Source organism: Equus asinus, chromosome 20, assembly GCF_041296235.1.
Source record: "Equus asinus isolate D_3611 breed Donkey chromosome 20, EquAss-T2T_v2, whole genome shotgun sequence".
Classification (NCBI taxonomy): Eukaryota; Metazoa; Chordata; class Mammalia; order Perissodactyla; family Equidae; genus Equus; species Equus asinus.
In genome coordinates, this window is record NC_091809.1 from 25,338,067 (window position 1) to 25,352,146 (window position 14,080).

The following is a 14,080-nucleotide window of genomic DNA, read 5'->3' on the forward strand; positions in this document are numbered from 1 at the left end:
ATATGTTACCTCTGGAACAACAAAAGAACCTAGCAGATGTTGTGGGTGCTGAGGGGAAAAATGCTATTTCTTCACGGTGTCAGAGAAGGAGCAGGCCTCAGATTATGAAATAATTTTCAGAAATTTAACAAAGTTGTCATGGCCTCACATTATGTTTGGAAATGTCCATTCCACTTTTTTGCGAGCTCCTTTTTTCATTACTTGTACATCTTGAATGTACTCAGAGAAGATGTCATTAATGTAATGTCATACCCATATATATACATTATTTTTGGTAAGGAAGATTGGCCCTGAGCTAACATCTGTGCCAATCCTCCTCTATTTTGTATGTGGGGTGCTGCCACAGGATGGCTTGATGAGCAGTGTGTAGGTCCATGCCCAGGATCCAAACCCATGAAACCCAAGCTGAAGCAGAGTGCATGAACTTAACCACTACACCACCAGGCCAGCCCCCATACCTGTGTTCTTGGAGAAGCCAGGATGTGGTTCAGATCCTGCCTGCAATGACTGTGGGAGGGCACAGCTGTGGAAGATCCATGAGGACAACTCAGTAAAGGGGCATCATGTCCCTTCACAGGGGAAGGCCAAGTGCAGCTGTGAGGCTGCTGACACAGGACTGGACAGAACAGACTTAGCCAAATCTCTGAGAGCAGGTTTATTTATTAATTGCTGATTAGATGGAATCCATAATTTCCACACTGTTGGGGGCTGGATATAGACGTCTGTGTGGTACAACCCTAGCCTCATGTTGAGGTAAACCACTCTGAGGTGTCATCCATTCTTTCCAGATTCAATAACAGGATAAACTGGGCTGTTAAAAAAAAGCACTGGGAATAATGAACTCGTCACTAACTAGGTTTTCTATACAGTTTTCAATCCTTCAAATACCTATGTAATTTATATTGGGTCATAGTAACTACTTGATTTGTGGTCTAAGGTCCCTGGGTCCCAATTTGTCAAGGCAATTTGTAACTGGCAGAGACTTCATTTAATTTTAATTCTTGATCAGTGGATCAGAGCTTCCCAGGTCACTGTGGGATATTTTAGGACAATGGGTGTTATGACCATACAGAATTTAGACAAGATCATAGTTCTGACGGCAAAAGATGAAACATTTGTCCCATTTGTCCTCCATATTATAGTGAGTAACACCCCTAAGATCATCAGGGGCACCTTCCTTAAATTTAGTGGGATCCCAGATATAACTGTAACTTGACACCTAGTGTTGATTAACTGCTTGAAAGTACCTGAATTAGTGCATTACATCAGATAACAAAATCAATTCTGAACCTACCTTGTAGAGGCCCAAAAGCCAAGCAATGTACCTTTATCTGTGTTGGTATGTAAATTCTTCAATATATCATGAATTTACAATTACATCAAATTGTGGACCTCTGTTTCAGTATTTTATGTATTGTCTCCTTCCTCCTGACCTGACCTTTCCTGTTTTGTTTTCTTCCTGATGGGATATATTTCAGGGGAAAGAGTATCTCTCTAACCTGGTATCTATAATTTTTTTTCCCACCAAAGAGCCTCAAAACAGTGCCATCAGGGTTAGGAGCCTCCTATGTGACAACTGGTGCTTAATAAGGTTTAAACCCTGGGCTTAAGTCAGGTTTAGACTAATAACTTGTGCCAGAGGGGTGCTATGGGTGTTGTCCCCTATAACCCTGAAGGTCAGGATCTTTGTGGCAGTAGGGGCAGGGGCAGCAGCAGAGGTACTGAAGGGGCCTGGGGAGCCCTCTGGTGTTAGGAGTGTGGACTCAGCCTGCCACCTGCTGCCTGCCTTTCCCCCTCTCACATCTTCCCTTAAAATGAGAGCTCTTTCAGGAGTGACCATCTGATGGACCCACCTCCTGCAAAGAGTATAGTCCCTTGTCTACCCCGCCCTGGGGTATGTCAGGGCCCATCGAGCCCCTGTCACAGCTTCACTCTAACACACAGATAAATCCTGACAAAGACACTGACCCAACACTCATTTAAGGAGGCCTCAATCCCACAGTCCTGCTCCCAGTGCCTATGCATTCTTCAAACTGTCAACTCGGGTGAGCTGAACCTAGAACTGAGGCTTGGTGTGCAACACGGGGCAGCGCACCTCACAGCACGAGCTCCCCAGCGAGCAGCAGCCCACAGCGCATGCCGCCACCAGGCAGCAGAGCAGGGGAGCAAGTCAGAGCAAGAGAAGACAGACCCACGGGTAGGGTCATGTCTGGACATGCTGCTCAGGGCGCCAACTGTTATGTTCACCTGCAGAGGGGTGGTTCCCTTGTTGAGGCTGATCCCAGGGTGGCACGCGCGTGCACACACACACACACACACACACTGGGTAGGAAAAGGCTTAGGACTCACATAATAGAGGTCTGAGGGGAGGGCAGGGCCGGCCTCTCAAGCAGCTCTGACAGGGCTCAGAAAGCAAGGAATGGAGCCTGGCCTGGGGCTTCACTGGGCCTGGGGGTGGGGCCGGGGCAAGAGCTCTGCACACAGGCAGGGGCTGGGGTGGCGGGAATCTCCTGCCTGCTCTAGAGGAGAGAGCACCCAGGCTTCCTCCTCAGCTTGTCCAGGTGGGGGCACAAGGGAAGAGGGTGAGTGAGGCTTAAGCTGTGAGCAGTCACCCAAAATGTGGAGTCTGACTGCTCCTTACAAGGACAAAGTGGGTAAGAAAAATATGCATTCCTGATTGATGTGTATAAAGAAACATTAACAGGAGCTCAAAAATGATCAAAACTGTATATTCGGGGTGACTTGAGTAATAGTGCAGGAGGGAACCAGGATATGTGGACAGTGAGTCTTCTTAAGTGAGACTTTGTCGTCTTACAGATTTATTTAAAATAAACAGAGCAATTGAGTCTTTAAATTTAATTCCTGTACAAAGGAAACCATTCTAAGTTTTAATTCCTTTAAATAATAACAGTGACAAAAGTGTAAACCACACAAAATAAAATTTTCAAATCTTTCTAACTAAAAGCACATGCAGCATCCTAGTTTGTCTTTCCCCTATAGCTCACACTGAAGGGGTTTTCAAAAGGAAGTGGCATATTTTAGTGCAATCATGTTCTGAGTTTAAACTCTTAAATGAATTGGATTTTCAAAGATTTATATAAGCTTTCAGAACCTTTCCTCATATCAATTAAAATAGAATCTCAATTGCTTTACCTTTTAAATTTCTATGTTCTCTAGAAACATGCACACAGAAAAACTGATGTGAAAATGAAAAAATTTTATTCCTTTCTCACCTCCTATCTCTCCATCAATTTACAGTTTCATAGCCCGAGTGCTAAGGGACACTAGAGCCAAAGGGCTGCACTAGTCCATCGATAAAGGAATCCAAAGGGAAGAAACACAAATACTGGAATCAGCTCAGATGAGCAGCCTGCTTCCCACAGGACAGAAGGAAAGCCACACTCAGAAGGTCCCATGTTCCCCACTCTCCTGGTGGAGACAGAGCCCTGGAGGGGGTCAGTCCCTGGAGAAGGAGGGGAGGGCACCTGAGCAGCCACAGGAAGGAGCTCTGGGAGCCCCACACACCCTCCTCTCCCCAGGGAACAGCGCACATGCTCCCTCTCTCAGGCTCCAGTCTCACAGTGAGGCAACTCAGCTGGATCCAGTTTAAGGTTCTGACCCAGATGGACCCCAGATTAACGGGCCCTAATCCAGGACACAGAGCTCCTGACTCTCACAGACTTTCTCAGTGTAAACAAATTACTCTCTGAGCACACCTACACTGTGGATGCAAAACTCCAATTATGTCTAGAAACAGGCCAAAGGAATCCACAGTGACAACCTCAGAAAGGGCGTCACTCCCCACCCCATCAGCAAGTGCACCCCCAGCTTTCCAGGGCTCTGCAGCTCCTCTCAGGATAAAGGCTCCTTCCACAGGGGTGTGAGTAGTAGGACACCTGCAGGGGAGGCTCCCCAGGAAGAGCAACTGGGCCTTCAAGGTCTTCCCTCTGCAGGTCCAAGGGGGCCTCAGCTTGGAGTCACTGCCCTCAGGCTCTGCTCCCACTGGAGTTTTTTTTGACCATCATTAATATTTTAAATACACAAACCCAGTGTTTGAACAATTCAGCTAGAACACTCAAACCAATCTCTTTGTGGAAATGAAGGAAGAAAATTGTATGGCAATTTGCTGGCTGAACAAGAAGCCCCACAAAAATGTACTGCTTTCTCAAAAAAAAAAAAAAAGATGTTAATATAGTATTATTTCCGTGACAAGAAATTGTTTTATAACCTATTAATCCTACATGAACACTTGAGGTCTGCAAGTTTAAGCCCTGGAAATCCATTTGAACTCACCCGAAATAAAAGAGCAGACCTCAGAACATAACTACTCACGATGGGAGGGAAAAAGGGAAAGAATAATTTGGTACATGTAATATTAACCCGGAATATTTTAGCCTTTCTGAAATTCACGTCTTTGTATCTTTGGAAATTTTTTTTTTATAAAGATTGGCACCTGAGCTAACAACTGTTGCCAATCTTTTGTGTGTGTGTGTGTCTGCTTTTTTTCCTCCCCAAAGTCCCCCGGTACATAGTTGTATATTTTAGTTGTGGATCCTTCTAGTTGTGGCATGTGGAACGCTGCCTCAGCATGGCCTGATGGGCAGTGCCATGTCCGCACCCAGGATCCCAACCGGCAAACCCTGGGCCGCCGAAGCAGAGCACGGGAACTCAACCACTCGGCCACGGGGCCGGCCCCTCCTTGGAAATATTTTATACTTTATGTCAAGTCGTCTTGATTAAATAAATTTTTATTCATTGAAAAACTGAGACTAAAATGAAGTGAATAAATCTTTTAAAGGTGACTAACCCAGGTGGGGACAGTGCTGACAGGACAGATCATCCAGGAAAGTTTCTCAAGAGGAACCTGCACCCAGAGGACTTCCCACAGGATGTCTGTGCCCAGAAAGATCCTGGGGGAGACGAACAAGGATTTCATGCAACCTGGTTCCAGGCGGTGAGAGGCTGCTTTTCACTCATGGAAAATATCCACACACACAAAATAAATCTTTTAAAATAAAACAGCCATCCACTGATTGTGAGAAAATGATGATTAACATATTGGGTCTGTTTTAAATCCAGCGACGAGAACAAATATTGGATAATAATGCTGTGAATTGGAGGTAGGAAGTTGGCATTTGGGATGTGGGGAGAGACTGGAAATTCAGGCATTTGTTGTCAGCCCGAGGAAGACCTAGACTGGGGGACACGGTCGTGGATTGAGACTCTGCTCCCTAAACATACAGAATATTCAGAAGGAAACAGGTGCCCTCCGGGAGAAAAGAAGGGGACCCCACAGACCACCGCCCGTCCGCGCACGGACCCCGGAGACCGACGCCCGACTGTCCTGCGGGCCCTCCCGCGGGCCCCGCACCGTCTGGGACACGCGGGGCTGCGGGCACACAGCGGCCCAGAGACGCTCCGGCCCAAGTCGCCGCGCGCAGAGACCACAGGACGCCCGGGGCCCGGCTGCCGGCCCCGCCCCCACGCTGCGGCCGGAGGGGCCTGAGGGCCGAGCGGCGCCACCGCGGACTCGGGGCCGCAGACCCCGGAGGGGACCGCGGGAGGCCGGGCCCGCCCCGCCGCTTCCCACCAGCCCCGCCTCCCGTGTCCTCGCCCCGGGGCCGCACACTCACCATTTCTAGGGCTCCCGGGACCCCCGAGTCCTTCCTACAACTCCCGCGGTCCCTGCAGGTCACACCGCGACAGAACAGGTGACAGAGCCACGTAGAGCCTTTAATGGCGCGGAGACGCGGTGCCCAGCGTGGCTGGAGCGTCACAACTTCCGGGTGGTTGGGGCTTCGCCCCACCCACCTGCGCCGGCGCCGCATCTGATTGAACAGTTCGCAAGACTCGCCCCCTTGTGTCTGAGTGACAGCCCCTGAGTTTAGGTGTCTGAGCAGAATGCCAGCCAGACCTCGTCCTCTGCAGGGACATTTGCGTTGAAAGGTAGTGCTGAGAGGTGACTCCTGGAACTGCAATCCTTCTTTACAAACACACACAACTCAAAGTCACCTCACCTTACGCAGTAATTAGTCTCTCTCCATGTTGATGTTTGCTGACAACTGGAGTCTGACATAGTTTTGCCATAGGTACACAGCCACGGATACTGTGACCAAAGAACTAGGCAAAAAAAGGGGTCTTGAGGATCTGATAAAAACATACATTATCTGTTGAGTGTTTGCAGAGGGAAAGTTCAGGAAGAGCCTAACCACGGAAAGTTCCCACAAGCAGGCGAGCTGAAGCCCGTTCTAGCCCCCTCAAATTGCTCTTAAGTGAAATGAAGTGAACTGTCCCCATTATAATCTCAACATTTTATTTTTTCTATTTTTTATTTTTTTGATGAGGAAGATTGGCTTTGAGCTAACATCTGTTGCCAATCTTCCTCTTTTTGCTTGAGGAAGAGTGTCCCTAAGATAACATCTGTACCAATCTTCTTCTATTTGTATGTGGGATGCCACTATAGCATGGCTTGATGAGCAGCATGAAGGTCCATGCCCATGATCCGAACCTGCGAAGCCTGGGACATGGAAGTGGAGCACATGAACTTAACCACTATGCCACTGGGCCTGCCCTTCATCAACATTTTAAGTTCTCCTCCCCTGGGAGGGACCAAGCAGCCCTTTCTAGATCATGTGATGTATGTAGTAGCACGTGTACATCTACCCATGAGACTTAAAGGAACATGACTGTTAGGCAATGGACCCTGATTTCCTGCCTTTTCCTCAACTGAATATTCATGAACTGTACTACTATCTCACAATAAAAGGACCCCTCCAACCCTTGTTTGGGGAAACGCTGTTTGGAAGACATCCTTAGCGTTCTCCATTGCTTGTGCAAATAATAAACCTTTCTTCACCTACTTCTGCCTTGGTTGTGCTTTTCACCTCCACAATCACCAAGAGGTGAACCCACTGCGTTCAGTTATGATATCAGGGATGCATTACGTGGGCATCCTTGCCAGACATCACAGATTCATAATAAGAGCATTGGGAGCAAAAACAAGCCATCATTTCACAAGAAAAGTGACTTCTGGGTATTCAGAATGGGTAATTTTAGAAACTTCTTCTGACATCAAAATATTTGTATCCCATGGAAAATATAAGCATGGACTCATTCTCACAGTGCTTAAATCACTCTCCGTGGTTACAACCCACCCCTTACTTGTGGTTACACTATTTAATCCATCTACAATGAGATTTATCAGAAAACTGGGTTTCATCTAAATAATCGTCTCACTGGTGAGTCTATGATACTAGAGAGTCATGCTCATTCTGACAGGAATCATTCCTTGACAGGCATCCTCTCCATATAGTCTGCACAGATACTATTTCTGGCAATTTCCTCTCCCAATTCCCTGAGGACATGCTAACCTTTGATATCATCTGAGATAAACAGCCCCACCCAAGTCCACCCAAATTTCAGCAATAACTCCACCACACCCAGGGACAGAAGCATCCCTGAAGGCCATCTGACAGATGGAAACTGAGAGGCAGAGCCAAAGAACCATAAGTGATCTCAATGAAGACAGAAAAGTAAGGCCCAGTTTGCAACCAGTGCTCATCATACAAGGGGAAACACAGTTGGGCAATAGCATCATCCATCAGTCACCATCCAACGTAGGAAGAAAAGTTCTGTGGGTCTTCAGCATCGAGCATTGAGAGATGGAGAAGATATTTCCATTTCACTACCTGTTTTTCATCTCCCTTTTAAGAACTGTCTGGAAAATAATGGTCTAGAAGCAGGTTTCCTGGAAATCACTCTCATTTCCTAAGTCAGGAATACCTCTGTTTTTTTGTTTTGTCTCCTAACTCCTCATCTCCACTTCAAATAAAGGAGACACCATCCTAAGAAGGTGCATTCACCCGGGTTGATGCATTAGTCTGGCTCCAGTCTCACACACTCTCAGAAACATGGTGCTGAGAAAACTACTTTTCATCACTGTACTTTCCCACCCTACTTTCATTTGCGCTGTGGGAACTGTACAGTTCGACTAGTGGCCCCATCTGGGCAGAAACTGGGAATGTGCTTCTGACACTGATGAACTGATAAATTGTTCTGCTTCTTACAGGTAACATTAGGGACAGTGTGGCTCTCTCTTAAAGTCACATCATGGTATTCTCAAAGGTCCTTGAATCACCGTAGTTGGCAAAATAGACATGATGTCTTAAGGTTGTCCTTGGTAAGAGCATGTGGTTCCTGTTAATCTCCATCATGGCAAACGTGAGGACCAGAATACACTTAGAGTGTTGGTGCATCCACCTGCACTGAGGGAAGCCCATGAGGACTCAAGGATACCCCACAAGGTGGTCTTCTAAGCCAAACCAAGCACTCCACTTAAGAAGCACAGGGAGTTATTTGTAGGTCTGGAGAGAGATACCTTCCCCAGGACTTTGAAAAATGGCCCTAATGGAATGAGTTACCCAAGATTCAACAAGCTGCTCTGTGAGAGGAGGTCACTGGTTGACCCTCCAGCTGGACTTGGGCAATTGAGGCCTCCTTACCCAATCCCTGTCCTGGGAATATACATTCTGCCCACTCTTCATGAACTAAGAGCCATTGCAAGGATGCAGCCTGGAGAGAATAATGCATTGTTGAGACCATTTGGACTGTAGATATTACTGAACCCCGTTAAAGCCTCTACATAAACTTTTAAGATTCTGGTGGGTGGGTGTGGAGAGCTACTCATCTTGCACCACCTAAGAGAAGCCTCATATATAAGTTTCCTTGCTTATTAAAACTGCCACCTCCCAATTGGGAGGGATCTGTTTCTTTCTTCACTCTCTCCTTGCCTTCCATGTATGGGAACCAGTTTCAGATGTCATCCAAACTCTCGAGGTTGTGAACCAACATGCTCTTAGCTCTGAATGAAAATAAGAGAGCAATTTATCCTTCTTGTGCTGGGAAGCATGAAGTACTTTTAAATGGCACAACATCAAGATGAATGTTTGCACTTTAAAACTATTTTTTCTTCATGGTCTGACTGAACTATGACAGGTTGTCTGAGGTAGTGGTGGGAGGAAGGATCAATCGAATTGTTCTGTCTAGTGGGGAGGCATGAATTGGCAGAAATGAATTATCACAGCATTTATTTAGTGAAGATTTCAAAGTATGGGAAAGTAAGCACTCATAGAAGAAATGAAAATAGTCATTACAAGACTCTAGTAAAGGCATTAGTTCTCAGTAGTTTTACAAGCCAGTTGCAACCTTAAATGTCAAGGAACCATTGGGTCATCTGCAGTGTAAAATGTCGTAGACTCCAGTGAGAGAATTCTGCTTTCTAAGTCATTATAAAGATGATAATGACAATGAGAGTGAGAATAGTAACAGGAATGCTGAAACTCACAATAAAGGCACTTTGGGGAGGCTTACTGAGTGTGGGGCACGGCACTCAGCACCATAGATGGACTGGCTCATTCCTTTTCATCTTCGCGGACTTCTAACAGGGAAGCGCCACCATGATCCTATTTGATAAGAGAGGAAACTGAGACTTGGGGTAGCTGAGTGACTTGGGTGTCTTTACACAGGCAGTCAGGAGGGGGCTCGGATTCATCACCAGGCTGCCCGACTCAGACCAAGCTTTGCCACTGAGCACTCTTTAACTCTTATGATTAAATTAAGAATAATGGTTCATTAACTAGGATGGACCCTGTGTGAGAATCAGAAACAACTTTGCTCTTCCCCACAGGCCTTACTAAAATCCCCACTATGGAATAGATTGCCCTTGCCGTCGGTTGAAATCTGCAGAGGGTGCCACAATATTTTTAGTTACCTTTTGGTGCTAAAATCTTGTAGGGATTCTCAGGCACAGTGACTGCCAGGCCAGCCTAGTACTCATAGAAGATGTTTGGGAGCAGAGGATGGAGAGGAACCGCTGTGTGAGAGGCAGCCCACTGAAAGGAGGAACCGATTTAAACAACCAAAGATGTTTCTTTTCACTCCCAGTATGTATCATTGCTTTCATCTCTAACATCATGTGAGAAAATGCAAAGATAAATATGATGACTAAGATGGAAGAAGCAAATATTGTTATTAGAGATGATAGCATTGTTTCCTTGACAAGGTAAAGATGAAATAGCTGGAAAATTAGTAGAACTTATGAAGGGTTCAATTTTCTGAACTTTGTGTAAATACACAGATTATACATAACAACTCATATTATGGAATTAAAATCACATATCCTGAAAAATATATAATACATTTGGAGGTTTAGGGTTAACAGCATGTGTGAGATGTATATGCAGACAAGTCTGAGTGATTCCTGATGAGGTGACAGAAGTGTCATCTCCATGGATATATAATCAACTTTGGTGCATGGAGGACTCCTGCAGTCCAAGATGCAGCTCTCTCTACACACAGCCACATTTCTAAAGACATTTCCCCTAAATTTGCATCAGGATCTTTGTTTCTGCCTCATAATACAGTAATTCAAAAGTTTATCTCTGAAATATGCCCAAAGGGTATTCAGGAAATGATGGCAAAAAAAGAATGAAGAAAAACATGTTTCTTCAGATGTACCAGTTACAAAAGTTAATGAGGAGTGATAATTTAATGGTCTGTTGCCACCATAAGAACTGACCAGATGTTTGTCATATGGGATGATTTTGCCTCTCAGGGAACAATTGGCAATATCTGGAGGCATTTCTGGCTGTCATGACTGTGGGAGGGGGGGAGCACTGCTACAGACATCTAGGGCCCCTATGATGCACAGAATAGTTCCCTTGACAAAGTGTCATCTTGTCAAAAATGTCAGTAGTGTCAATGTTGAGAAATCAGACTAGTCAGACGAACCCTTTATGGTGTTTAAACAGGGACAAGGATGTAACAAAATAGATGAATTACGTCAATACAACTCTCCTGTCCACTACATCCAAGTAAATTCCCTACGGAGTAAAGAGTTAAACATTTAGAAAGATAAAATGAAAATACTGAAAGTAAACATCACAAAGTATTTCCATATGCTTGGCCAGTGGAAGTCATGACATCCCAAGAAAAATGTAAAGAAAACTTACATAGATTTGGCAAACTAAAAAAGGTGAATATATCATTAATAATAATAAAAGATACAGAAACACCATCTGGGAAAATGTTTTCAATAATAATATAGAAAAAAAATAATGTCATTAACACTTTAAATAGCTCTTAGTAATCAAAAACAAAATATGCATGTTCCAATAAACATGTTCAAAGGCCATGCACAAATCTTATCAAAATTATACATTATAAATGCCTAACAACGTTATTAGAATAGATTAACTCATTAGGCCCCAGATATATAATGAAAATAGATGTACTTGTTAATGTGCAAGATACATATGCTGACTTCCTAACACGTTCAGTGAGGCATATTCTGGTGCGAAAGGCCAAGTGGGTGTTTCTTGATCTGTTCCCCAACAAAGACAGTAACCCAGAAGTAACACCTTATCCATAGATGAACTGCAAAGATAATTTCTATCACCAAAGACCTGAGATGTATGGGGGCATTTTTATCACCTTCTTTTTTAATTTGCACGTTTGTTTGTTATAAAACTATGGAGAGTGAGTTTAGGATATTACAAACTTAAAGAGCTTGGGATGTTAATTACAGCTGTCTTCCAAATGTGGAATCATTACTGGGGCACATGAACAAGGCTTGTGGCATCTGGTGTGCAACTTCTTACACATCCTTACACAACAGAATACATTTTCTTCTCAACCACACATGGACCTTTCTCTAGAATAGATCAAATCCTAACCATAAAAAAACCTCATAAATTCAAATGCTAGCTAGGTATTTTAAAATTTAAAATGCAATGTAAGACCTCTGACCACAATGGGTTGAAATTAGAAATGACTATCTTGGGAAAATTTGGGCAAACTCACATTTTGAGGAAATTAAACAAGACACTCTGAAATAACCAACGGCTGAAATAAATCAAAAGGAAATCAGAAAACATTTGTAATGAATGAAAACGAGGACCCAATATACCAAAGTTTATGGACTACATCAAACACACTATATAGATAAAAATTATACCCATAAATCCATAAACTAACAAAGAAAGATCTCAATCAATAACTTAACCTTTTACCTACCACGTTCAAAATGATGAGAAACCAAACCAAAAGTAAGGAGAAAGGAAATAAAAATTAGTGCAGAAATCAAGAAAATAGAGAACAGAAAACCCATAAAGAAAATCAATGAAACCAAAAGTGGTTTCTATGAAAAGTTCAACAAGATTAACAATAGGGAACTAATAGACAATTTAAGTAGATTGACCTAAAGAAATACAGTCAACTCAATTTCCTAGAATCAGAATGAGAGAGGGGATATGACTACTGAGATGATAGAAATAAAAAGGATTATAAAGAAATTCAATGAACAATTGCCTGCAAACAAACTAGATAACTTAGATGAAAGGGAGAAATTCCTAGAAATACACAAACTACCAAAAGTGATTAAGAAGAAACAGAAAATCTGGTTAGAAGTATAAGAAATGAAGTGGTTGAATTAGTAAAGAAAAAACTACCCATAAAGCAAAGCCCAGGCCCAGTGGGTTTCACAGCAGAATCCTCCAAAACATCCAGTTAAGGTTTAATAGTGATTCTTCACAAAATCTCCCCCAAAACAGAATCAACACAACACTTCAAACTCATTTGTGAAGCCAGTGTTATCCTGATATCAAAATCAGACAAAAGTATCATCAAAAAACCCTGTAGACCTATTTCTTTTGTGAATTTGGATCCAAGAAATCCTGAGTAAATACTACTACCTAATCCAGCAACAATCTAAATGATTTATACACCAAGACCAAGTGGGATTTACTCCAAGGTTACATGGTTGGGTTAATCTATCAAAACCCATTAATGTGATACATCATATTAATAGAGTGAAAGCAAAAATGATCTGCTCTTCTCAATAGACTCAGAGGAAATATTGGACAAAATTCAACATCCTTTCATGATAGAAACACTCACCAAACAGGATTTGAAGGAAATTTCCTGAACCTGATAATGAGCAAGTATGGGACACCTACAGCTAATATTATATTTAAAGTTGAAAGACTGGATATTTTCTCCCAGAAGTGAGAAATGAAACAAGAATGTCTGTTCTTGCCGCTTCTATTTGACAATGTATAGGATATTTTAGCCAGAACAGTTTTGCAAGAAAAGGAAATAAAAAGCATCCAGACTGGGTAGGAAGATGTAAAACTATCCTCACTTGCATATACTTATCTTGTAAATAGAAAATTCTAAGGAATCCACTTAGAAAACTATTAGAACTGATAATCGAGTATGGCAAATTTGTATAATAGAAGATAAGTATATAAAAATAAATTGTATTATATACACTGCAATGAACAATCTGATAATGAAATTAACAAAATAAATCTACTTACAATAGCATCAAAAGGATTAAAATAGGAATAAATTTAATAAAAGCAGAAAATACTCCAAAAACTGCAAAACGCCATTAAAAAATCCATAAAGATCTACAAGTGTGAAATGACCAATGTTGGCGAGGATATGAAGAAAAGGAAACCCTTGTCTACTGTCGGTGGGGCTATAAATTGGTGCAGCCACTATTGAAACAGTGTGGGGGTCCTTCAAATAATTAAAATAGACCCACCAGGTGAGTCAGCAATTCCGCTTCTGAGTAGTTATCCAAAGAAATGAAAAATGCTAACTCAAAAAGATATATGTACCTCGATATTCTCTGCACCATTATTTACAATAGCCAAGATATGGAAACCACCGAAGTGTCTACCAATAAATAAATGGGTATAAATGAACGCTTGGGTTCATCGGCGGATGAATGGATCAACAAAATGTGGTACACACACAGAACAGAAAATTATTCAGCTTTAAAAAGACATGAAATTCTGACACATGCTACAACATGGGTGAACCTTGAGGACATCATGCTAAGTGAAACAAGGCAGTTGGATTTTGAGGTTAACCCAGCCCTGCATCCTTGCAATAAATCCCACCTGGTCATGGTGTGTAGTTCTTTCAGGTTGTTGCTGGATTAGAGACTAGTATTAGTTGAGGTTCTTTGGATCCATACTCACAAAGGAAAGAAGCCTGTAGTTTTTCCTGTGAT

At 43.0% G+C, this 14,080-nt stretch overlaps 1 protein-coding gene across 11 annotated transcripts in view; it reads right to left on the reverse strand.

The window, feature by feature from the left end:
• Positions 1 to 14,080, reverse strand: part of LOC123278616 (zinc finger protein 709-like) — a 154,165-nt gene that overhangs the window by 94,984 nt on the left and 45,101 nt on the right. For 9 of the 11 annotated variants that reach the window (XM_070492141.1, XM_070492139.1, XM_070492138.1 and 6 more), the window contains exon 1: positions 5,634 to 5,812. The exons of 1 other annotated variant lie outside the window; for it this stretch is intronic. In XM_070492141.1, coding sequence (XP_070348242.1) covers positions 5,634 to 5,636 — 3 coding nt within the window. In that variant the 5' untranslated portion in view covers positions 5,637 to 5,812. Of the gene's footprint in view, positions 1 to 5,633; positions 5,813 to 14,080 lie in introns of those variants that run through there. One more of the 11 variants, XM_070492142.1, reaches the window with a different exon arrangement.